Source organism: Mya arenaria, chromosome 1, assembly GCF_026914265.1.
Source record: "Mya arenaria isolate MELC-2E11 chromosome 1, ASM2691426v1".
NCBI classification, from domain to species: domain Eukaryota; kingdom Metazoa; phylum Mollusca; class Bivalvia; order Myida; family Myidae; genus Mya; species Mya arenaria.
Genome location: NC_069122.1, coordinates 21689503 through 21716313, shown reverse-complemented (window position 1 = coordinate 21716313; position 26811 = coordinate 21689503). Strand labels below are relative to the sequence as shown.

General features: G+C 35.3%; 1 protein-coding gene across 12 annotated transcripts in view; it reads left to right on the top strand.

Annotated features, from left to right (window-relative positions):
- LOC128233539 (parathyroid hormone/parathyroid hormone-related peptide receptor-like) overlaps nt 1–13819 on the top strand; it is a 96247-nt gene extending 82428 nt beyond the window's left edge. For 6 of the 12 annotated variants that reach the window (XM_052947271.1, XM_052947314.1, XM_052947321.1 and 3 more), the window contains exons 2-15: nt 740–803; nt 1052–1169; nt 2740–2850; nt 3483–3649; nt 4562–4656; nt 6096–6264; nt 8325–8481; nt 8697–8757; nt 8957–9029; nt 10331–10422; nt 10793–10931; nt 12319–12360; nt 12880–12994; nt 13511–13817. In XM_052947271.1, the coding sequence (XP_052803231.1) occupies nt 740–803; nt 1052–1169; nt 2740–2850; nt 3483–3649; nt 4562–4656; nt 6096–6264; nt 8325–8481; nt 8697–8757; nt 8957–9029; nt 10331–10422; nt 10793–10931; nt 12319–12360; nt 12880–12994; nt 13511–13665 (1558 nt within the window). In that variant the 3' untranslated portion in view covers nt 13666–13817. Of the gene's footprint in view, nt 1–739; nt 804–1051; nt 1170–2739; nt 2851–3482; nt 3650–4561; nt 4657–6095; nt 6265–8324; nt 8482–8696; nt 8758–8956; nt 9030–10330; nt 10423–10792; nt 10932–12318; nt 12392–12600; nt 12995–13510 lie in introns of those variants that run through there. The other 6 variants (XM_052947327.1, XR_008260723.1, XR_008260718.1 and 3 more) reach the window with 6 other exon arrangements.
- The last annotated feature ends 12992 nt before the right edge of the window (nt 13820–26811 follow it).

Here is a 26811-nt window from a genome sequence, read left to right as displayed (position 1 = left end):
GTCATCTAATTTCTGTTTCCTTCAAAGAGCATTTCAATTTCAACACATTTGTGAAAAGGCTAAAGCTATCCAGAAAAGCAGAAGTTAGATAGCCAAACTAGAGGACGCACACAATCAATTTATAAAATACTCAAATTATGAAGTTAATGTGGTTCAATGCCATTATCTTCACAGAGGTCGTATCTCAGGTTTGGAAAACAATTAACTGTTATTGGCTTTCTTTTATTTCTATTTGCACTGATAATTTGCCTGAATATTATTAATATATATTATAATAGAATGTGCATGCTCACAGGTAATTCTCAATACATTGCTATTAGTCTTAATTGCATGATAAGTAGGATCCATATCTTGTCTCGTTATCCGGTCTTCATACTAAACCACGGTCTTCAATATGTTGTGTTAAGTATGACTTTTTTCATCTGTAACATAACAATCTTTGTTGAGCCACAGATTGGCGCTCGGACTAAACTTACATCCAGAACGTATATACATTCTGACAATGTAATTTGACACTAGTTTTAACATGACACCGAGCATAGTAACTTCATGAAAAAAACACTCATCATCCGCTCTCTTACGTTTGAAGGAAGCTGCCATAGCTATCAAGGGTTGATTTTTTTACCTGAGTAATGCCAGTTTCAATTAAACGGTGTTGCCAATGCTTCTGTTGTGCTTATTTCCAAACAACGAGCTGTCAGAGTTTGCAAGTTTGATACTGTTTTTTTTTTCTTTTTAGCCAACATTCCAAAATGGATGAATTCTGTGCTGGTCTTGTCAGTGAAACAGTCAACAAGAAAAACGTAAGCTTAGAGACAAAAATATCTCTTTTGGCAAAATTAATTCAATGCAATGTTGTTTATATTGTAGTATGGGCATTTTTAAGCAGCGTTTCGGAATCTAGATTTTTTTTTCAAATTTTACATTCGTTTTTTTTTGTGATTATTTTAAAAACTAGTTCAAGTGACTTTTGTCAAATTCAGCAAAGTGCATGTTATGAATCACATTCGTAAACATCTTATGCTTGATGAAATCGGTGTTGGTATTTCAGAAGACTCAAGAGGGGATGAATGTTGTGTATCTTACCAAAGAAGAGCAGCGCGAGGTTCTGTTTCGGCAGTACCAGCATTGTGCTTGCAGGATGTACCGGGAACCATACAACCTGTCTGGTAAGTCTGCCGGAAATGAACAATGTGAACCTATTTATTGTTGTTCATTATCCGTCCATGATTCTTCATTGGTGCATTTCTTATTACATTATTAACACAATATTGCTATAGTCTCTTGTTATAAAAGAATTGTTTATATACACATATGCATTACGCTGCTAAGAAAGCTAGCATTTAATTGAATGATTGACTTGAAAATGAAAATCGGGAGACAATTAGTCTGCTCAATTCTTTCACCAATAATGTTCCTGAATACTTGACTGATACAATAATACACAGTCGTCAGTATTGAGATCCACTATTCTACGAATGCAAAAATATTGGCAATTGATCGGCTGTCCAGTTGATCACTGGCATGGAATAATAGACACACATCATTATTACATAATAAAGTTTGACTCTTACTAGCGTTAATTGTAATGTGTTTCACAACAACAAACCGTTTACCTAGCAATGTACGGCAGAATATACGAAAAGGTTTCACATTGAAAGATGTGAATAAGAAAATGATGCGTGTCACATTTCGTCCAATTCAGTGAAGCGACCATAACAAAGTAATGGAATCGTTGCAATAAAAATTCTACGTGGTAAATACCAGCTGCTGCGTTATCCACTATTAACATTTTATCTTTCTTATTCGCGGTGTCTGATAGCGAGCATAAGTATAGTATTTAAATGGTCCGTCAATAAAATGCGATTGCGATGCGAAAAGACAGCGCAGACAACGCATTTGACAATTCTCTGTAGAAATCATTGAAGAGGTTTTGACTAATGCCTGCTGTTTTCAAAACATCTACGACCAGTCGATCACCAATGCCAATGATGACAATGGACAATTTGATCAATTATGCAATGACTTTAAATATATAAACTATACGAGTCTCTCCGCAATCAAACGCGACATAAAATGTTTGTTTTTTTGGTTTATCAGTGTGGACAAACATGACTTTACTTCGGATTGACATTTTTTGAATGGATATCTTGTCTGCATTTTCTGAAGTTGCGCTAAATTCGACGAATAAAATGTCAATATTGGGGCTCCTTGGGTTTGATATTGTAAGGGTTCGTGGTCGCATCATTTTGCTTCCGTTGTTGTAACAAATCAAGGCCTGGTTATATGCGTGGAAATAGTTCTACATTCGCCGGCGATAACAAACATTGTTATTTTGAATGCATTCTGAATGATTATGGTTTCAAATCTGTTGAACGGGGTCATTATGCATTGTTTATTGATGTCATGAATATGGTACTGTTGATACAATTTGAGAAATGGGCCAAAGATGCCAGATACGTGACGATAATCGTTATATAGATGATCGGAAACAACTCATTCTGTTTCCGTTAATTAACGTTCATCTTCGGTAACATCAACTTTTGTAAAGAAAGCATGTGTAATATTGTGGATGATCGTTGCAAATTAGACAGAAAGTTAGCATTCTTTGGCTTCATCGTTTGACATTACTATGATTTAGTTCTGAATATTCAAAATAATAATGTTTCACACTTAAATTCACAAGTTATCTTTGAATCTGAACGGACATGAACATGAAAGTTTCTCCTCGTCTTGCAGAAAGGTACTGTAATCGTACCTGGGACAACATAATGTGTTGGGATGACACACCGGCTGATACTGTAACATTCCAGCAGTGTCCCGAATACATCAACAGCTTTACCACAAACAGTAGGAGTCCTTTACATTTCCGAATATTTTACGTATATGATCAGGAAACATGTGTCAAATAAATATATATATATATAAACAATACGCACGCGTTATATGAATCGTCTTGTTATTATGGCCATTTTTATTTTTTGTAAATGTTTACTCAACAACCGTTCCATTTGTAGTTTAAGATAAATTCAGCCTTCAAAAATACCCTTTCACCTACCATTATCCCGCCAAGATAGACTAGATATTTCATAAATACGGACCAAGTATTGTATTTTTCCCTTACATGTGGCAAGCCTGAAGCATGATATATGTTGCTTCCTTCACAAAACCATTAACTCATATTGCCATAATTCTTACAAATTAAGTTCTAGAGAAGTCGCGATCTTCACTGAAACGCATATTTTACACGTGTTTTCTTTATGTATCTTAAGATTAACTGAAATGTAATATTGCTACAAACAGATGATTTATATCCCGATAATATTATTTCTGAGACATCAGCTATGAAAAACAAATAACTGTTGGGAAAGAAAATGCTCGTCCATGGTAAACTTTCCTCGCAAGAGTCTACATAATCATATAGTGTGATAAAAGTGGTAAACAAACAATACGCATTTATATTTTATTCTATTCTATTATAGATTATGCATCCCGGACCTGTCTCCCTAACGGTACTTGGGCAAGTCATCCAGGCGTGGCTGGCAGTGACCTGACCGGCTGGACCAACTACACAGCGTGCCAGACTAATCAAACCGCCGATGGTAGACTAGAGAACGACGACTCTTCTGATGTCCCTAATATTTTCATGGTAGGGGATATTTATGATATTATTTCGTTATGATTCTATGTAGTTCGATTTAAACAGTTACTTCAACTAGATCACTGATGGTTGTTAACCACAGGTTTGTTCAATTTCATGTATATCATGTGTTGATGATATCAGTGAACAGTTCTCACTGTATTTGATATAAAATTAATGTCAACCACACCGTGTTAGACAAGAGAACTATGAATTCTCGGATGTCCCAAACTGGCTTGCGGTTGGTGACTTTCATGTTGAGTAAAGTGCATACGTATGTTCATCTATCAGACCTTTTATGCTTGACTGAAAGCACGTGTTTCCTCAGATATCTCATACATTTTTATGGTAGGTGACATAAAATTAGTATGATCGAGTTATGTTGTATGCTTATTTAAAAAAGAGTCAAATTTACAGTAGATGTCCACAATACTTCCATAGTGGTGGATGTCATCCATTTTCCTATCTTTGTTATTTTATCAATAGGTTTGTTCCCGAAGTCTTATTGAAATTATATTCTGCATGTATTAAGCTATTTGACTGATACTAATAATAGTCAATGTTATTCAAGTCGATCTCCATCGGGCAGACCTCCGACGGATGATCTAATAAATGCCCGTTTTATGTCAATACCATTAAAGCCATGTGGCGGGGACAATACCTACATAAAAACTCAAAATTTTACAAATGTTATAGGTAACGCTGTTAGAAAAATATTTTAAAAGTTGTGCTTGCAGTCAACAATACGATTTGCAAGAAACCGGTTTTACAATTTTGAGAATAAAAGCCTGTGAGTTTCAGCGTCTGACAAATGCATTTAAACACGACAACATAAACACTTCTGAATTGAACAATGCCAATGCACCACCCAATTTGCAGAGAGCACAATGGGCAATTATGGCAGTGTCTATATATTTTCAGGAGAATTTCCAACAATTGCAGCTGATGTATAACATCGGGTACGCTATCTCTCTCTCTTCACTCGTCGTCGCATTCACTATTATGATATTCTTCAGGTAACACTTTTATATCAATTAGTGTCCCGTTACTATTAGAGACATTATTTATGTTCTCCACTTACTATCCTATTGTTTCCTTAGAAACATTTACAAATGAATTCTGAAGTGCGGTTGCTATTTTAAAGAGTTTGCAATATGTTTTATGTTAATTGTGTAAGATAACCAGACACAATGACAGACACGTCTGATTTGGCCGTCTGTAAAACCTCTGCGGAAAAACGAACACAACCTGCTAAAACCAACATTCGCAGTATGAGGTTTGGGTTTCTATTGGTATTCCGTTTTACTCATTAATGTGAAGTTGACTTACCAACATATCGTGCCTTTAGATATTACTTACATAGCCTACATAGCTGACACAATTCATTTTCTAAGCATAGTTTGACTATTAAACAAATGACATTTTAAATATAATGTTCCTCTCAAAGGAAAGGCCATTTAAGCGAACTCGAATCATAATTATGTTTGCGTTAAAATATTATGAATAAAAATGCATACCAAAGCGATCAATTATTTCATCTGACTCAGCAACACCAAACACGTTCTTATCACTTAATGCATTTGAAGTAGGAACAAGTTGCTTATCCTTCGGAAGTACATACTTCTATATTTGTCAATTCAGTTTGTCGTTCAAATAAGAGTTTGGATTATTTGTTTTTATTTCAAAGATGTCTTTCAAATAACAGAATACGATTTTTTTAATATGTCCTTACGAGCGTGTAATCAGGCAATATCCTGTTTTATTGAATTATGTTTAAATATTCCGAAGAAGTTTCATTTTGAATTTTTTATATTGTGTGTTAAGGCAGAACTAGAACTCATGTGTTTGATGATTAGATATTTAGAAAGTGGGTAGCTCCTGGGACAATTGGGTTATTGAAATTGGCTGATATGTGTCAAATATGAACAGAAACATTTCTGGGGTAAAACGCTTTACTTTGTCTTAAAATTCTGTTTTGCTATGGACTTTTGCGTTGTAAATCAAGCTGCACTTTTGATTTGTAAACTTAAAAGTAATTTTTAAACCAGATCTCTTGCTTTCATGTGATAAAACTTTCAAGATATCTTAGTCTGGGCATTATATCTGAATCAGGCATGGTCCTGTTTAAAAAAAATAACAAATTCACTCAAGATGAAGAAACTTCACTATACCATTTCAGGATGTTTCTTATACTTGTAATGCAAAACAAGTGTATGGGTGGTGTGTTAAACATGTTGAGGTAAAAACAAAGATGTTCTATTTTGTATATTTTATATGAAATTTCGCATTGTCAAGCAGGCCTCTATTTTGAAAGGTAAAGGTAAAATCTCATAACGTCCTGTCCCGGTCAAGACACAAAAGGTTGTGTCATATTGAGTGAGGACAAAGCATATATAAAAGTAATCATACTCTAGAAATACAGTATATGAAACACAGACTTATCTACTATTTCCAGGAAACTGCATTGTTCCCGCAATTCGATACATCTAAATCTCTTCGCTTCATTCATCCTGCGGGCTGCTATAAGCCTTATTAAGGACAATTTCATGGTGAAAGGACTTGGATTTCCTGGAGATGTCGTGTACAACGACACTGGAGGACTCGTCGTGTTTACGGATGGACCGGTAAAATCAGTTTATTGAAATAGTTAGTTTATATTTGTACACATAATATTGGTACTGGAATTACCATTGTCCAGTCGCATATTTGGATAAATACCTTATTCATGTTGTTTATGTATGCTATTAAATATGGGCATAGAAGAGCCATTTTGAATGAACAACAACATAATTTATCGGTTATAGAAGAACAGTTGTAAACAAGAAACAACGACAAATATTCTTGAAAAATGTGTTAGAAAAACTATTGTGTGACACTTTCAATTAAAAATATCTCCATAGCTCATGAAAGATTAATTTTAAGATTTTAAGGCAAATTGGCCTGCAATAACATCTCCGAATGTTTAATGTCACGGACGCTTGTGTTTTGTTTTCTATGATAGATGCATTAGTGAATCACAGATTCCCAGTAAATAGACTTTACATACAGACAACATAAAGTGGACATCTTTTTACGGTGTATATATCAACAGACTGTGACGCCTGGACGCAGGTTCTACAGATTTTTTTATTGAAATATACATACACAATTAGTAAGTTAACTTTCGTTAATATAAATATTACCTTCTCTTTCTCAATGTTGAATAACAAGATAGTAAAAATGACATTGCATGCAGTATTAACAAAAAGTAGAAAAATATATTTCGAGAAAAAAATCTAAAAACAACAACATACTTTTATATTCCCCTCCCGTTTTTTTTTACAATTTTACAACCAAATAAACTTTTTTACAGACGGTTCTGTAAAAGTCTCCTTCAATGCATGATTAAGGTGGTCTCTTAAGTAAAATTATGTTTTGCAATAATAGTTTTGCCCCATATCTATTTTTCTAAAGGTAAAACGCCTGTTTCACTATCGAATGTATATTATCAAAAACGTGAAAATCTTGAAAATTAACCATGAATTTTATTTTATGTAAAATTCATGCAAGATCTTATTCTAATACGTTTTTCCTGCAAATCAAAGTTTCAATAGCTCTTTCTTAACAATTATCTGAGGTGCCAATAGCCTTCGAGAAATTGGCTCTTTATGTGTGTTGTTTGTGTGTGTAGTAGACGATTTACGTTCAAGGACCAATGTCACGAAACAGTAGGTGAACATTTGGGGCAGTCTTTCTAACACAACTGCGATTTATTAATGAAGGAGAAATGTTTGCAATCTGTTGTTAGCTATACCAAGACATTAATCCAAATCAGAACAGAGAATATATTTAGTCAAGCATTCTGGATTTTAAACAAATATGAAAAAACCATGTGCATGTGATACATATCCAGGCGATATAATGTCATCTAAGGAACCAAATAAAGTTATTTTCCACAATGAAGTAAACAAGTGCCGTAATGCAACATTGCCAAATATCGGACGATAAACAAGTATAACGGTTTTATCTGCATATAAGCTATTTAGATATGTCTTTGTTTACAAATTATAGACATTTATGACAGAAGAAATTTTGAATTATAAAAAAGAGACTTGCCAATGTAAATTTTTAATATTTTAAAATGTCTTATTGCCTATAATTGTTAAAATGAGCACATACCTAAATACATAAAACATTATCTATTATGATCAAAATTCCGTATTTAATTAATACTTTATTAGGAAAAGGACTGGGCCACTAGAAGGAGTCAATAAAACAGCTAATTATTTGAGATTTATAATTTGTTAATTATAACACATCCGTAATTGGTAAACAATATTTTAGTAATAATAAAACTTATATAATTTTAAGCTCCATAATTAATATATATTGCTAGTGTACATTGCTCAGACCAAATCATATGCATTTTATCGCAGAATTAAGCTAATAAATTGACGGTATAAATAAAATATTCGCTCCCTTAACAGTTTAAAATTGACACATTTGTTTATCTTGTAGGTGTTCTTAAGCGCCTAACAACATATAGTTACATATGATCCAAAACTGTTACTTAGCTCCCCTCAAATAAATAGAAAAGGCCTTTTATACCAACATTTTTTTCTCCCGACTTACCACTTCATCTTCAATGGTTCAAGAGCCATTAATGCAAATGCCATGATGTAATTCTCTACTTGTTATCCTTTAGCACTGGGAATGTCGCCTCTTCTTCTCTGTGTTCCAATACGCGGTGGCCTGCAGCTATGTGTGGATTTTCATCGAGGCCATATACCTTCACATGTTGATATTTGTCTCAGTATTCACAGAAAAGGTTAAGGTCCGCTGGTTCATCCTATTCGGGTGGAGTACGTATTGCTTTCATTCTTCAATACCAAAAATAATATAACATTTTCGAGCCAGTCATAATCTTATTGTTTGATGATTATTTATAAGTCGATTTTTTTAAAGTAGTGTTTGACAGTTTTTAGTCGTCATTTTAACAAAATGTTCGACTGGTTAATTGTCAAGATTGAGAAGGTTAAAGACCTGTTATATCAAATAATACTGGTCTCTATTTCAGTGTTCCCAGTCACCTTCATTTTAGCATGGTGCGTGTCTAGATATTCGCTGGACAACACATTGTAAGTATATTTACATATACATTATCGTTAACAGATAAATTAAATTAATTGAATAACTGAATGGTTTGCATCGTTATTTTAGAGTCTGGTTAGAGCTGCATGGCATACGGGTATGAATACTAGTTGAACAAACCTTCATATGGACGTAAACTGCATAACAATTTTGATACTTCTGCAACATAATTCATTTCCTCTCTAGTTGCTGGAACATGCACAGCAATAAACCGGGGCTTGTGTGGATAATCAAAGGGCCCATCATGGTGACCGTCGTAGTAAGTCATTTTATCTATTTCAACTGGAATAAAGCACTACTTGAAATATTATAAGTATCTTCCATGACCGAGAGTGTAAGATAGGTTCATTCCGACCCGAGCGTAGGGTGTTTTGCGAAAACGAGGTTTACCGGGTTTCCGCAAAACACCCTGCGCGAGGGTCGGGATGAACCTATCTTACACGAGCGGCTATGGTAAATGCTTTTTCTCCCACCTCAGTTAAACAAAATTAAGTAAAAATGTATTTTTTTGCTGTAACTCTTGTGCTTACTGAAAATAATTGCGTACGGATATGCGATAATTCGTGGTTGTCATGGATATTCGCGCAGTGATTCAGAGTATGTAAATGGTCTGATCGGTCTTTAAATAGTTCTAAGAAGAGTGAAGCATTATTTCTTGAAAGGTGCGTGAAAACTATTTTCTGGTGACATTTGAAGCGAGAAATAATTAACTAGCGTTCTAAATATTGCCACAAGACAAGGTTTCCATGATGCGCTACAGACAACAGTCTTCAACAAGGGAGGTAATTACAATGTGGTGACCATTAAAAGAAGTTCCATACGGGCATTTTATATTCTCCCGTGGGCAAGATAAGAATTTCTAGCATGGTTGAATTAATGGATCTAGTTATCTGAGGTGGGAGAAATATTTATCTAGTGTTGACCATAATGTTAAACGAAATTCTTATTTGCAAAATACTACTACTCGATGCTTCGTTAGTTCTCATAAGTGCGCCTTTGAATCTGGTACGTTGTGACCAATTGTTTTCTCCGGTATTATACATCGAATGATTTTTGTAAAATAAAGAGATCATAACTTACCTAATATAATCAAATTTGTTTAATTTGCATTATCCGTGTTTTGTACACGAAACTTAACTCACCGTGTACCGATGTGCCAGCCAAGAACAAGTTTAGGTAATCCCTGTATTGTCCAATTCGAATGGTGGTTTTGTCTTTTATAAACCTGTGCCTTTATCATTGTTGCTTACATCCTACTTTGTTTTCGAATATAGTTTATTTTATACCTTTCTTTTGTGTTGATGTACCTATTCTTCGCCACTGCGAAATTAGACTTTATTACAACTATTGGTACAACATGCGCGTTATAAAATATGACATATGCCGTTACACAAGGGTCTGGAATTGCCCTATTGAGAGTAATTGTAGTGTTTTATCCTTCTTCGTCAAACTATCGATTGTATGTGTCAATGCAGGGGATACCTATGCTTATATCCTCGCTGTCATATGGCTTGAGTGAACCTCACGCAACTAAAATAAATCCCAAAATTATGTTTTCAGTTAAACTTCATTTCATTCATCAACATCTTACGGGTTCTCTATACAAAACTGGCCTCAAACTTGTGTCCAGATTCAAACAAACATAGACACCGGTAAGTTTAAGGCGTATATGCATGTTTCTCGAAGCTTCAGCTGTCGCTATTACATTGGTTTGCACCTGTTGTTGTACTTGTTTTTGTTTAAAGCACAATGACTTCGTGAATAGTCAAAATGCATGTCTATGCATTAGCCAATAATTGTACATGACAATTGAAATTTTCACTGCTGTTAATGTCTATCAAAGACGAAACCATCCCGTAAAATGTTAATCATATATATTTCGTCTTAGAGAAATAACATTTAAACATTCATTAACATAAAAGATAAGATCTTAAAACTGATATCAATTTAACCTTAATCTAACTAGTTAAAGACATAACACAAAAATCTGCACAACCGTTCTTCCATTGTATCTCTACGTAGGCGTCTGGCCAGAAGTACCCTGTTCTTGGTGCCGACATTTGGGGTATACTACATCATCTTTACTATTCCGATCCCAACCGTGAACGAGAATGTCGATTTCGTCATGCTCTTCATTGAAATGTTCTTCAACTCCTTCCAGGTATGGATTTCTAACATTTCTGACAATTGTAAATAAAACAATTTTTGAACAAGTAAGAATAAAGAATTACAAAACAAAATTATAACAATTAGTCTTCTGACGTTTTGAAAGGAAAACCCCTGAGATCGAAGCCATAGATGGCAGTAAATGAGTATTATTAAAATACTTATAGCGTTATGGAAGGCATTATTACTATTAATAGCGGTATGGAATGTAGATTTATAAACCTAAACTACCACTAGAGGCGATATGGTATGTAGTTTTTATAAACCTACACTTCCACTAGAGGCGGTATGGTATGTAGTTTTTATAAACCTACACTTACCACTAGAGGCGATATGGTATGTAGATTTATAAACCTACACTACCACTAGAGGCGATATGGTATGTAGTTTATATAAACCTACACTACCTCTAGAGCCGATATGGTATGTGGATTTATAAACTTTCTCTACCACTTGAGGCGGTATGGTATGTGGATTTATAAGTATTTTTACAAACCTACATTACTTCTTGAGGTTTGTGAATTTGCAAACCTACATTACTACTATAAGGGGTATGTAGATTTACATGTTTACGCTAATACAAGAAGCAGTATGGTATGTAGATTTGCAAACCTACATTACTAATAGAAGCAGTTTGATATGTATTTTTTCAAGCCTTCATTACTGCTAGAGGCAGTATGGTATGTAGATTTGCAAACCTACATTACTAATAGAAGCAGTTTGATATGTATTTTTTCAAGTCTTCATTACTGCTAGAGGCAGTATGGTATGTAGATTTGCAAACCTACATTACTAATAGAAGCAGTTTGATATGTATTTTTTCAAGCCTTCATTACTGCTAGAGGCAGTATGGTATGTAGATTTGCAAACCTACATTACTAATAGAAGCAGTTTGATATGTATTTTTTCAAGCCTTCATTACTGCTAGAGGCAGTATGGTATGTAGATTTGCAAACCTACATTACTAATAGAAGCAGTTTGATATGTAGATTATCAAGCCTACGTTGCCACTAGAAGCTGTATGGTATACACATTTGCAAACCTACATAATTACTCGAAGCAGTTTGATATGTATTTTTTCAAGCCTTCATTACTGCTAGAAGCGGTATGGTTTAATTATTTTCCAACCGACAGTGGCATTTTCCTCTTGCGTGAAAATAAATCGTAAAATGTTTCTGGCTTCTTTAGTATTCATTGAAATTCTGGTATTTTTTTCGAAATACAATTCACAAATTGTTCTGTTTATTATCTTAATTGATTTTACCAGCATTGCAACCAACATTTATACATGGTTTGTAAAGAAACAATTTTTTTAATGATATTCAAAAACGAATCTCTGTCATTAAATAGTACCGTAAATTGTTTTTATTTTTTATTTTCAGGGATTCTTTATTGCGTTGATACTGTGCTTCATCAACGCTGAGGTAAAACTGTCATGGCACGATCAAATTGCGGGTAACCTCTAACTTAAATGTCTCTCACTTCATTAGGATCAAGTCACATCACGAATTTCGATCTTGCTTATGATTGTGTTCTCGAACTTGATAATTATTTATATTTTAAATAATACTTTTCCCATTTAATATGTCTGGTATGATTTGTCCCTCACATAGTGTATGCACGTTTTCATCTTTGTTTATTTTTTGTTATTATTAATATTTCAGAGATTTGGAATGCTGGACAACTATTATCCCGAATCGTTAGTTTTTGCTGAAATATCATTTATCATACACTGGAAGAAATAAAAGTATATCGTTACAGCACAATTTGACCATAATGAGCAGCGAGTTGTGTATATTTGTTTCTCGAAGGACAACTAACGTCGTAAATAATATTACAAAAGCCACATACCATTCATGACCATTACTGCATTGATTCAGGTCCTCACATATCAAAGTTGTGATACAAACCATCAGTATAACAACAGACTATGGTAATTGTAGGTGCGGATACAGATCAGACGTCAGTTGGTGGTGTGGGGCGTATGTAGGTGTTGGGATCGTCCCTTCCTTTCAACCAAGACAGACTACGTACGCTCGCAATGTGGCAACTTCAGGGGTTTGCTTCTTTTTGTTTTGGGAATATTTAATCCCGGAGAAGAATGAAAACGTGGGATGTTTTCTTATACTGTAAATAATAATATTTGTTTCCATACTGCCAACTATGACTACTATTTGCGAAAATGCATCAAACAAAAGTCCGCTTTCCGGTTGCATACACCCTTTACTTACTAAAACATTTGCAGGTCTGTTCTTCTGAGGTTAGGCCTGGTGTTTCTTACCTGGATACCTTGTAAATAAGACCATCTGTTACAAATTACCATAGCGTTATAGATCTTTACTACTGTATGTTAAAAACCGGTTATGAATTAATAGATGTATTGGTAGATATTGGAAATGGCGAAGCTCGTGAGAAAGTCCATCACATATTAAAAGTAAATAAATAGAAGCAATCTTTATCAAATGGTGTCAAAATATACAGATGCGTGTATCAGAAATGGCAGTAAAAGTATGGACACGCAAGTTATTTCTTAATGAGTAATGAATATAATAATGAATTTGCGTTGTGTTTTAGATCCCAAAGATGGAGATGAGACAACGGAGCTGAAGACTAGAGGAAGTAACGTTAACCCCCATAGTCACGTGAACACCCAACATGACGTGACCACCCATCCCCGTAGTGAAATAGAACCTTTTATCCAAATAAACTGTGATAATACTTGTGTATAGATACAATATTAAATTATATTGTCTGATGAAACTAATTCCGTGACTGTAAATTGCTACCGTTATTGTTTATTTGTTAATAAAATATAATATTTCCCACGAAATACAATTTGATGCCAAGGTACACACATCGTATTCGTTAACTTATTAGACTGGTACCGAAAGCCCTTTAAAGAAATCAGGTGATTGCTAAGGTAACGCGAGCTTTTCATGTGTCACTCTCTAGGCTCTGCATACCGACTCGCCCACGTTCTAATTGAATTAAACAAGAAAAAGCGGATTTCTTTGTGTGAGACGTCATAGTTCTTCCAAATATGGTTCCAAGAAATCTAGCCACAGTCGTGCTATTTAAGGAGGGAATCGATTATCAAACTTAATAAAACAAGAAATAACGAAAACAGTTTTGTAATAAACAGTTTATTATGAAACAAAAAAATGACAAAAGAACGTTTTTCAGAAGACAATTCTTTGCCATCACGGCTTATGGCGATCAGTTGATCAGCCACATTAGTGCCATTTCATAAGGAAAGTGATTATCAAACTTGATCAATAAATTCTTAAAGGCACGCAATGTTGCCTTTTAGGAACTTTAAGATAACAAAAGATATTCATAACAGTTACATAAGCCATCGTACAGAAAGAAAAGAAAAAAATAGAAATCTTTCTGCTGTAATGTCATTGTCGTCCGAGATAAATGAAGTTTTTCTAGAGACACAACAGGAAATCATTATGTGCTTATATGACAAAATGCATACTTGCACATGACAATCCTAATAAATATGAGAAGTTCTGGTGACATGAGAAAAAAGCTCAAAATTTAGTAGTCGTTAAATGTAATCTTGGCAACAGCGTAACGTCTTTGTTCTGATGATTTACTTCCGACTGTCCTCTGATTGTTCATCACACGGCAAAATGCTTGCAGCAACTACCATAATTATTTTAAACATTTACTAGCAAATACTTGCATTTTCAATACTGAGAAAGCCTATAATAAAATGGTGGTTGTAACTTACAGTTTTCCACTACAAGTTAACGATTTAATGTTCTGGATATATGATATGTACAATAATGCGAATTTTGGATGCCTTGAGACTACAAAATATTCAGTTATAATTTAATAAAGCGTTTCTGTGTTGAGAATTTACAATTTATAAAACAATATTTTGTAGAGCCAACAGTCAAGTGTAATATGATCGCAAATCCAGTAATGGCTGTTTTTCATCATCGTTTAGGCCAGTAATGGCTGGTTTACATCATCGCTAATGCCAGTAATGGCTGGTTTACGTGATCGCTTATGCCAGTAATAGCTGGTTTACTTGATCGCTTATGCCAATAATGGCTGGTTTACATGATCGATAATGCCAGTAATGGCTGGTTTACATGATCGATAATGCCAGTAATGGCTGGTTTACATGATCGTTTATGCCAGTGATGGCTGGTTAGCATGATTGCTAATGCAAGTGATGGCTGGTTAACATGATCGCTAATGCCAATTATGGCTGGTTAACATGATTGCTAATGCAAGTGATGGCTGGTTAATATGATTGCTAATGCAAGTGATGGCTGGTTTACATGATTGCTAAGCAAGTGATGGCTGGTTAACATGATTGCTAAACCAAGTGATGGCTGGTTAACATGATTGCTTATGCAAGTGATGGCTGGTTTACATTAATGCTAAGTAAGTGATGGCTGGTTTACATGTTCGTTTATGCCAGTGATGGCTGGTTAACATGATTGCTAATGCAATTGATGGCTGGTTTACATGATTGCTAAAGCAAGTGATTGCTGGTTAACATGATTGCTAAACCAAGTGATGGCTGGTTAACATGATTGCTTATGCAAGTGATGGCTGGTTTACATTATTGCTAAGTAAGTGATGGCTGGTTTACATGTTCGCTTATGCCAGTGATGGCTGGTTTACATGATGGCTAATGCAAGTAATGGCTGGTTGACATGATCGCAAATGCAAGTAATGGCTGGCTTACATTGTTGCTAATGTAAGTGATGGCTGGTTAACATGATCGATAATGCAAGTGATGGCTGGTTAACATTATTGCTAATGCAAGTGATGGCTAGTTAACATGATCGCTAATGCCAATTATGGCTGATTAACATGATTGCTAATGCAACTGATGGCTGGTTAACATGATTGCTAAGTAAATGATGGCTGGTTAACATGATCGCTTATGCTAGTGATGGCTGGTTAAAATGATTGCTAATGCAAGTGATGACTGGTTAACATGATCGCTAATGACAGTAATGGCTGGTTAACATGATCGCTAATGCAAGTGATGGCTGGTTAACATGATCGCTTATGCAAATAAAGGCTGGTTAATATTATCGATCAGGCCAATAATGACTGTATAACATGATCGCTTATGCCAGTATTGGCTTTCTAACATGATCGCTATTGCCCATAACGGCTGGCTAACATGATCGCTATTGCCCATAACGGCTGGCTAACATGATCGCTATTGCCCATAACGGCTGGCTAACATGATCGCTTATGCCAGTTATGGCTGGCGAACAAGATCGCGATAATGCCAGTAATGGCTGGTTAAAATGATCGCTAATGCGAGTAATGGCTGGTTAACATGATCGTTTATTCCTGTAATTGCTGGTTAACATGATCGCCAATTCCAGTGATGGCTGGTTAACAAGATCGCTATAAAACCAGTAATGGCTGGTTAAAATGATCGCTAATGCAAGTAATGGCTGGTTAACATGATCGTTTATTCCTGTAATTACTGGTTAACATGATCGATAATTCCAGTTATGGCTGTTTCACAAGATCGCTAATGCACGTATGGCTAAATTACATGATCGCTAATGCTAGTAATGGCTCGTTAACATGATTACTTAGTACAAGTAATGGCTGGTATACATGATCGATAACTCCTGTAGTGGATATAAAGCATGATCGCCAATGCCGGTAATGGCTGGTTAACATGAGCGTTAATGCCAGTTAAGGCTGACTGACATTATCGCTAATGCTCGTAACGGCTGGCTTACATAATCGCTTATGCCTGTAATGGTTGGTTAACAATATCGTGATAATGGCGGTAATGGCTAGTTAACATGATCGCTTATGCCAGAAATAGCTGGTTTACATGATCGCTAAGGCCAGAAATTGCTGGTTAACACGATCGCTAATAGCTGTAATGGATGGATTTCATGATCGCCAATGCAAATAATGGCTTGTTAACATGATCGCTAGTGCCAGTTCTGGCTGGTTAATATGATCGTCAATGCCACTAATGGCCGATTAACATTATCGCTAATGCCATTAATGGCTTGTTAACATGATCGCTAAAGCCAGTAATGGTTGGTTCACATGATCGCTAATGCAAGTAATGGCTGGTTAACATGCAGAGCTTATTTTTACATCGAATACCGGTTAATACAAACTTATCTGATATTGTATTTATCCTTAACCAGTAGAGACCAAATAATATCAAGAGATGAGATCATGTGATATGTACAAAGCAGTCGAAGGGTCGTCGTCCGGGACCATAAACTACACCCAGTTTATGGTAGTCCATGCAAGTCTGCTTAGATTGGTATCTTACACCAACGCCTAAAAACTTTTATTTACAGAATACTATACACAAATAGAAGCCTGTGTGATCAACGTAACTATTATACACACGTTTACATACACATAAGACATAGTCATAAAACAATTACTTTTATTTGCTCTATAGCAATTGCATGATAATGAACTCACATTTTCTCCATATAGACGATTTAATATGAGGACATCTGTATCGCTTTAAAGTTGCAAATCGCAACAGGAACAGAACAGAAATAAGCTGACTTAGTATCTTGAGATCATAACATATAGACAGGGTTTGAAATAGTTGAATTGGAATAAATAAACATTGTATAAATGGCGCCTAGGTCAGCTATTGAAAATGTATACATAGCGATGATATCCCTTATGTACGTGCATTTATTTGCGTCAATACAACTTGAACACAGAGATTTACGTGTATAAAAAAACTATTTAAAACGGAACACAGCGTTTGCAGCTTATTCATGCAAGAAAACAACAGTATTAGCGGAAAATACTGGCTGGTGTCGATTTCAGGACTTGTCACATACTCGTCATGGGCATATGTTACATAATTCATTGTTTGCTTGGGAATGATAATTGTCATCTTCGACAGGCTGTTCAAAGAGAATTCAACAATTTTAATTACATCATTCGTTGGCGGGTAAAAACTGGAACCTAGATAAGATTTGTGTATTGTATTAAGACCTCTTACTAAGTGAAATTCGCAAATCATAAGTAGATAACCAGTTGTTTAAGGGCAGCGATGCAAATCGGAAATTTATTTCCGGTTTACAAAAATGCATGCATGTATATCTTTTTTTTTTAAAAATAGCTGCAATCAACACAAAGCCACAAGACATTGTTGATTGGGCAGTTCCGATAAATTTGACTCACAAACATATTCTTATTGCATTAAGACATTTCCGGGAAAGCGTAAATGCTTTTTGATGGAAATCTGTTAAAACCATTAATAATTAACCGGTTAGTGTTGTATAGCTAAAATGGTAAAAGGTGGCAGTTCTGGGCTCTTTCAAGTCTGTTTTAAGTTTTATGTCGGCATAAAATTATATTTATGTATTGCTACTGAATAAGGAGGGGCTGGCCATGACAAGTTCAACTAAGTGGGAGACGTGAATAATAAATCGCAGTGAGTGAAAAGGACATTTATTCAATGTCAAAACTAAATAATAAATACGAGTTTAACATATTATTCACGACTACCATATTGGGCGTCCAAACAACCGCCATAAGTGTAACCAAACGACGCCCAAAGAGAGGAACGTTGGCATGGCACTGCGCCGTAGATACTGTTAAGGATGATTTGCTTATGAAACTGAGAACCTAATCTGTGTGAATTAAATTTTATCATATACGAATATTTTTTTCCCTATATAACGTGTAAAAAGAAAATGAAATAAAAAGCTATCAAAGCAAAAACACTTTGACAACGTACTTGTTACAAAAGCTACGGCATAGACGCGTTAGATAACATAGCAACACTACACACATATGTACAAGCTACAAGCATAAACAAGTGAATACAAACCGTTTTTTTCTTACGGTAAAGTGCACAATGAAATAGAACCCCCGCTTTTTCACGATGGGCAACACAGTTAAGATTGGACCGCCGCTTCGTAACGGTAGGTAACACTGTTAATTAACATATTGAAATACCACCTCCGCTTCGTAACGGTAGGTAACAATGTTAATAAACATATTGAAATAGGACCTCCGCTTCGTAACGGTAGGTAACACTGTTAATAAACATATTGAAATACCACCTCCGCTTCGTAACGGTAGGTACCACTGTTAATAAACATATTGAAATACCACCTCCGCTTCATAACGGTAGGTAACACTGTTAATTAACATATTGAAATACCACCTCCGCTTCATAACGGTAGGTAACACTGTTAATAAACATATTGAAATAGGACCGCCGCTTCGTAACGGTAGGAAACACTGTTAATTAACATATTGAAATAGGACCTCCGCTTCTTAACGGTAGGTAACACTGTTAATTAACATATTGAAATAGGACCTCCGCTTCATAACGGTAGGTACCACTGTTAATTAACATATTGAAATAGGACCGCCGCTTCGTAACGGTAGGAAACACTGTTAATTAACATATTGAACTAGGACCTCCGCTTCATAACGGTAGGTAACACTGTTAATAAACATATTGAAATAGGACCGCCGCTTCGTAACGGTAGGAAACACTGTTAATTAACATATTGAAATAGGACCTCCGCTTCTTAACGGTAGGTAACACTGTTAATAAACATATTGAACTAGGACCTCCGCTTCGTAATGGTAGGTCACACTGTTAATAAACATATTGAAATACCACCTCCGCTTCATAACGGTAGGTAACACTGTTAGTAAACATATTGAAATAGGACCGCCGCTTCGTAACGGTAGGAAACACTGTTAATAAACATATTGAAATAGGACCTCCGCTTCGTAACGGTAGGTAACACTGTTAATAAACATATTGAACTAGGACCTCCGCTTCGTAATGGTAGGTAACACTGTTAATAAACATATTGAAATACCACCTCCGCTTCATAACGGTAGGTAACACTGTTAATAAACATATTGAAATAGGACCGCCGCTTCGTAACGGTAGGAAACACTGTTAATTAACATATTGAAATACCACCTCCGCTTCGTAACGGTAGGTAACAATGTTAATAAACATATTGAAATAGGACCTCCGCTTCGTAACGGTAGGTAACACTGTTAATACAAATATTGAAATAGGACCTCCGCTTCTTAACGGTAGGTAACACTGTTAATACAAATATTGAAATAGGACCTCCGCTTCGTAACGGTAGGTAACACTGTTAATACAAATATTGAAATAGGACCTCCGCTTCGTAACGGTAGGTAACACTGTTAATACAAATATTGAAATAGGACCTCCGCTTCGTAACGGTAGGTAACACTGTTAATAAACATATTGAAATAGGACCTCCGCTTCGTAACGGTAGGTAACATTGTTAATACAAATATTGAAATAGGACCTCCGGTTCGTAACGGTAGGTAACACTGTTAATACAAATATTGAAATAGGACCTCCGCTTCGTAACGGTAGGTAACACTGTTAATACAAATATTGAAATAGGACCTCCGCTTCGTAACGGTAGATAACACTGTTAATAAACATTATGAAATAGGACCTCTGCTTCGTAACGGTAGGTAACACTGTTAATACAAATATTGAAATAGGACCTCCGCTTCGTAACGGTAGGTAACACTGTTAATACAAATATTGAAATAGGACCTCCGCTTCGTAACGGTAGGTAACACTGTTCATACAAATATTGAACTAGGACCTCCGCTTCGTAACGGTAGGTAACACTGTTAATAAACATATTGAAATAGGACCTCCGCTTCGTAACGGTAGGTAACACTGTTAATACAAATATTGAAATAGGACCTCCGCTTCGTAAAGGTAGGTAACACTGTTAATACAAATATTGAAATAGGACCTCCGCTTCGTAACGTAGGTAACACTGTTAATAAACATATTGAAATAGGACCTCCGCTTCGTAACGGTAGGTAACACTGTTTATACAAATATTGAAATAGGACCTCCGTTTCGTAAAGGTAGGTAAAACATTGAAATGTTTACCGCTGCTTTATCACAGTGAGTAATAGACAAATTTTGACCCACACTGGGTCATTGTAGGAACAATAGGAACAGGTAATGGCAAACTGAAAGTCATATAGAATGTATGGGAGCAAAATGGCGACCCCGTGCCCCTAACTGGTAATAGGCACTGGTTTCGAACGGATGTACTTTAGATATGGATTAGGACGCCAACGGCCAAGTTGTTGAATCTGTGTTGCAGGCATATGCAATAGATGGGCGTGAGGCCTCCGATCCGCAGAGAATGATGTACGGAGATAATCCATTTCTGATCACTTTTATAGTTCTTGACTTCGTCTTTTATAAATGCTTACGTACTGGCCACTTACTCGTATTAATATTTTGTCAAACGACCAATTGTCAAGCTCAAATATCCTTCAGTGACAACTTCTCTTGCACAAACAGACATATTTAGGAGAAATTAAAATAACTTCTCTTGCAACAACATAGACTCTGACAAAAACACAAACAGATTAAAGAGCAATGAAAAGCCTCTTGCTTCTTGGATGTCTTATGCCGAAACTGCAATCAAAGCACCACTCGATGGTTAAAAATAGAGGACACATTTTGGGGTAAGAATAAATACCTGTCATCACAGTATTATCACGGCTGCGAATGAGTGTAAGTCAGATGTTATGAAGTCTGAAATAAATGTTGCATGAAGATGAAATTTCCTAACGATTTTAACGATATATTTGTAAAACACTATTTAACATACATATAACAGTATTCTTTAGATGGAATTTAAAAATAATGCAAAAATGAACGTAAGAAGATATAATTTCGTTTATTTATGCAATAGGACAAAAACACGTATATTTAACATTTATTTACAGTAGTTTTCTAACGTTCGTGTTTTCTCCTTCAAGCAAGTGCACTGCTTCACTTATGATATAGGGTTTAGTTATCAAAAGATTGGCGGTTTATGAATAAAGTTACTCGAGATATTTACGATAGAGAATAGACAAAAACGACCTTTTGCCGACCCTATTTCTTAACTGTCAATCATTCTCCATTAAAACAGATTGCTTTTTGCGATTATCATTCATTCGTAAAGCGATTGACCCATTTACTCCCTCAGAAATAAGACTCTCAACCATCTGATATACGAAATGTCTCTCTACAGTTTTCATTTCTGTTTCAAGGGATTACATATATGTATATTGTTCTACCATTTGTTTCCTGGCTGACCTATTATGTTGGCGCCTTCCGCAACTTTCGAGACAATCATTAACATCATGCTCTCAGGCAGTGTTCTTTTGGTTAACATCTTTTCAAAGAGCGTTTCAATATCAACACAATTTTCTATAAAAATGCTTTTCAGGAAAGTAAGAACATTGGAAAAAAAAATAATAAAAAAATAAAAGAAAATCAAACACATTGTAAAAATATATTTACTTTAAAGCAAGATTAGTAAATTGTTCATGTGGCGCAATATGCTATTACCATCATGGAGGCGTCATTCCACTTTTCAATTACAATCAACCATCCGTTTTGTGTATTCTATTTCTGTTTTAACTGATAATGACTGAATATAAATTTGTGGTATCATTGAATTCTTACTTGCAAGCTATTTGATCCATTATTCGGTCTACTTACAAAACTACAATAGTGTGTCAATTTCCTTTCCAACGTTGTATTAAGCATAATCAATTATTCCATCATGTAACGAAACATGATAATTTGCACAACGAGCAGGTATGGGCGCGGATCAAATTTCCGTTTAGTACTTAATTTGACACTATTTTAAATATGTTACCGTGCATAGTAACTTCGTGAAAACGTAAAATACTCTCCGCACAGCAAGCTGTCTTAGGAAATGATATATTTATTGATTTAACAAAGCTTGAAGTGCTGATATGACAGTTTTCGACGGTCTGCTAGGTTTCTGTAATTATGTGCTAGCTGTTAGCCACATGGTTTCTGTAATTATGTGCTAGCTGTTAACCACATGGTTTCTGTAATTATGTGCTAGCTGTTAGCCACATGGTTTCTGTAATTATGTGCTAGCTGTTAGCCACATGGTTTCTGTAATTATGTGCTAGCTGTTAGCCACATGGTTTCTGTAATTATGTGCTAGCTGTTAGCCACATGGTTTCTGTGTATATTTTCAGATCAAATTCCACAATGGTTTCATTGTTAAACGTTCTCCATAAGAAAAAAACAACAACCAGATTTAAGTGTGCAAATCACAATGCAATCAAGGGTATATTTCGATTTAAAATACATTTTTAAAATAGAGTTCAAATTTATAAAAGCCTAACTCCTAACCAAAATGGTAAATTTGTGTAATCTTTATTCGATTTTACGAATGAGATCCTAAGTGTCGATTGCACTTAATGTCTACTTCAAATACTTTAATTACAAGCAATGACCATTTGCGAAAACATATACATTATATATTCTAACATGTACACATGATTTAATAAACTTGGTTTTGGAATTTTAGACGATGCAAGAAGGGGGGAGTGTGGTATATCTCACGAAAAGAAGCATTGCCAGATATTGTTCCTATAATAACTACAATCATTGTAGCAATGCGTCTGCCTGAGGAACCATATAATCTGTCTGGTATATCTACCAGTAATTAACAATGTGAAATCATCTGTTTGTTTGTTTTTTGTCTGTCTATGATGAATTTCATCCTCAGTGTATTACCTATTACATAACGAGCTGAAGTAAAGCTATAGTCTCTTTAAATGATAGAAGAGGTTTATGAATACGTTCAACACAATCTTCGAAAAAATATTGATTTAGCTGTGAATACAGCACTTAGTAATGATATTTGACACAAGTAAGATTACAAACATTTTTTTACAAATTGACGGCAAAATATTGGCAATAAATTATTGTTACACACGAAAGAAAAATCTTTGCAGCTTGTTAGCGTAAACATTTCTTGCACTGTAAATGCGGCAGTATAGTACAAAAATGACTTTGAAATTGAAGCATACAAACACGAACATGTCGCATTTCGTTAAATAAGAAGAAGTAAGCTTATACATAGTAACAGTTGCGCTATAATGAAGAGTTAATCCACTCTTCTTTGCAAGATTTTGCACTATCCGTGTCTAACCTTACTCTTCCTTTTAATTCTCTCTGTCTGGTACGGTAAAGAAAATCATATATAAATGATCTAATCCATTAAATCGCAAACATTGAAGTGCAATGATCAACAAAAGGAAACCACGGTCATTTTCGCCTTTAACAAAGTGGTCAATTTCAGCAGTAATAGTTTATTATACCAGATATTAAAAACAAATACATCTATGGAAATAACACATGTAACGTACAACTGACATATCAAAAGACAACTGAATTTGAATGGAGAAATTTACGAAACATAAATGTATTCTCAATGAAACACGGTTCTTTCACATGACACGTTAAAATATGAACAGCTACCGCTACCGCTAGCAGTGGGAAAACAACAACAACAACAAAACAAAAAACAACACCACAAAAACTGTAACACTGGTTCTTATATTAACGAATCCGCTCTTCTACAAATTTGATCGTTGACATCTCACTCTCTGTTTATATTACAAATGAATCCGTGTGCTTTAATCCCCCCCCCCCAAAAAAAAAATAATAATAATACAAACATAAGCTTAGTATTAAAAGGATTCCTTGTAGATTAAGTCCGACATTTTCGAGGCTTTTCATCATTAAATTTGAACATTTAGGGCAATGAAGTGGGGAAAGTGGATACAAATGGGGAGTTGACCAATTTTAGGAAATTAAAAGGCGATTTTGTGTTTACTGGATGCACTCCTGTGCGATCACTGCCATAAATAGAAATGCTTCTTTAGATGTCCGAAACATGTTCATGTGTTTAGTAATAAAAATGGTTGTTTTGAAAACAAGTGATGATTGGACTTCTTCGTTGCAGGCTTGAGACGGATGAACTTAAATATATAAAAAACTATGTTCTTTAGATGCTCATTCCATCAAAGCCGTGTGTGAGGGACTAATTGCTAACAGTCTGCAACACATTCGGCAAAAACCGGTAACCCAAAATACAAGAATAAAACCTATTTTAAATGTCACATGGGTTTGTGCATATTTGTTTAAGGGTATGTCCACCAATAACAACTGACCAACGGTTTCGCTAACTCAGTCGCATCTCCCGTCGTCGCAATCAATACTATGCTGTTCTGAAGGAAACACTTTCATAGAGTCCTTTCGATGTTTAAGTTGTGCACCAGCCAATCTTTTCTTGTCTTGAGGACTTGATTTAATTATCTCTGTAGTGTGGTTGCTTTTTTTAATAGTTTATTATCTGTTGTATGTTCATTGTGTAATAAAACCTGACAGAATGAGAGATGCGTCTGATTTGGCACTTTGTTACAACCTGCAAATGAAAATTATTCAAACAACATATATATATCAGGCTTATTTAAAAGACAAACACAATATACTAGAACCAACATTCGCACTATGATATTTGTGTTCTTGCTGGCATTCCGTTTTATTCACCAACTAGTTGATTACTTTTTGGTTCGCCTTTTTTTAACAATGGTCTGTAAAAGAATATTATTGCACACCATATGTATATAAATATTTTCTGAAACTAATAAGACTAAGCAAAATAAATATGTTCATATTATTATTAATTAACAGATTAGAGCAGAAACAAAATGTTTATTTGTCGTAAAACAATAGTTCAATTGTAGTCAATACTGTATGTTGTTCTTAATAGAAAATACTTTGTTTATTTGAAATATAAAAAAAACAATGCCCTGAAACTACTTGTCAGAAATTTAAGATGTGGTGCGTGACCAGATCAGCGCGCCAACGTGTACTAAGTCATTATGCTGTTTAATATATAATAGTTTTCTAATGCTCCCACTGTTTCAGTTCCACTTTTCCGTTTTTCTAGCGTGCTAATGTAGAACCAATGTCTTTTGTGATGAACTATTCTGGGAGAACGAGTTCCGGGAGTGGATATTCAAAATTGGCTGAATTATGTCAAACTAGTACAAAACAATTAAGGTAAAACAAGGTTTCAGTTGTTCTAAAAAGGTAATTTTGATAGGAAAATTTGAGTAAAATGAACACAAAAATATCCAACCGATTTCTGTCAAATAATAAAAAAAAATAATCAGAATATCAATAGTAATTGTTATACAATACAATATTTTAAGCCATTTCCCCTTTGTGTTGATTTTTCGGTATCGAATAACCACTGTGTTTCACCCATTTCAACGTTGTGTTGGTTGTTCGGTATCGGCTTACCACTGTGTTTTTCCCCATTTCCCCGTTGTGTTGGTTGTTCGGTATCGGCTTACCACTGTGTTTTTCCCCATTTCCCCGTTGTATTGGTTGTTCGTTACCGGCTAATCAGTGTGTTTCATCGATTTCCCCGTTGTGTTAGTTGTTCGGTATGGGCTAACCACTGTGTTTCACTCATTTCCCTGTTGTGTTGGTTGTTCGGTATCGGCTAACCACTGTGTTTTACCCATTTCCCCGTTGTGTTGGTTGTTCGTTACCGGCTAATCACTGTGTTTTACCCATTTCCCCGTTGTGTTGGTTGCTCGTTACCGGCTAATGACTGTGTTTCACCCATTTCCCCGTTGTGTTGGTTGTTCGTTACCGGCTAATGACTGTGTTTCACCCATTTCCCCGCTGTTTTTGGTTGTTCGTTACCGGCTAATGACTGTGTTTCACCCATTTCCCCGTTGTGTTGGTTGTTTGGTATCGGCTAACCACTGTGTTTCACCCATTTCCCCGTTGTGTTGGTTGTTCGGTATCGGCTACCCACTGTGTATCACCTATTATCCCGTTGTGTTGATTGATCGGTATCGGCTAACCACTGTGTTTCACCCATTTCCCCTTTTTTTGATTGATCGGTATAGGCTAACCACTGTGTTTCACCCGTTTCCCCGTTGTGTTGATTGATCGGTATCGGCTAACCACTGTGTTTCATCCTTTT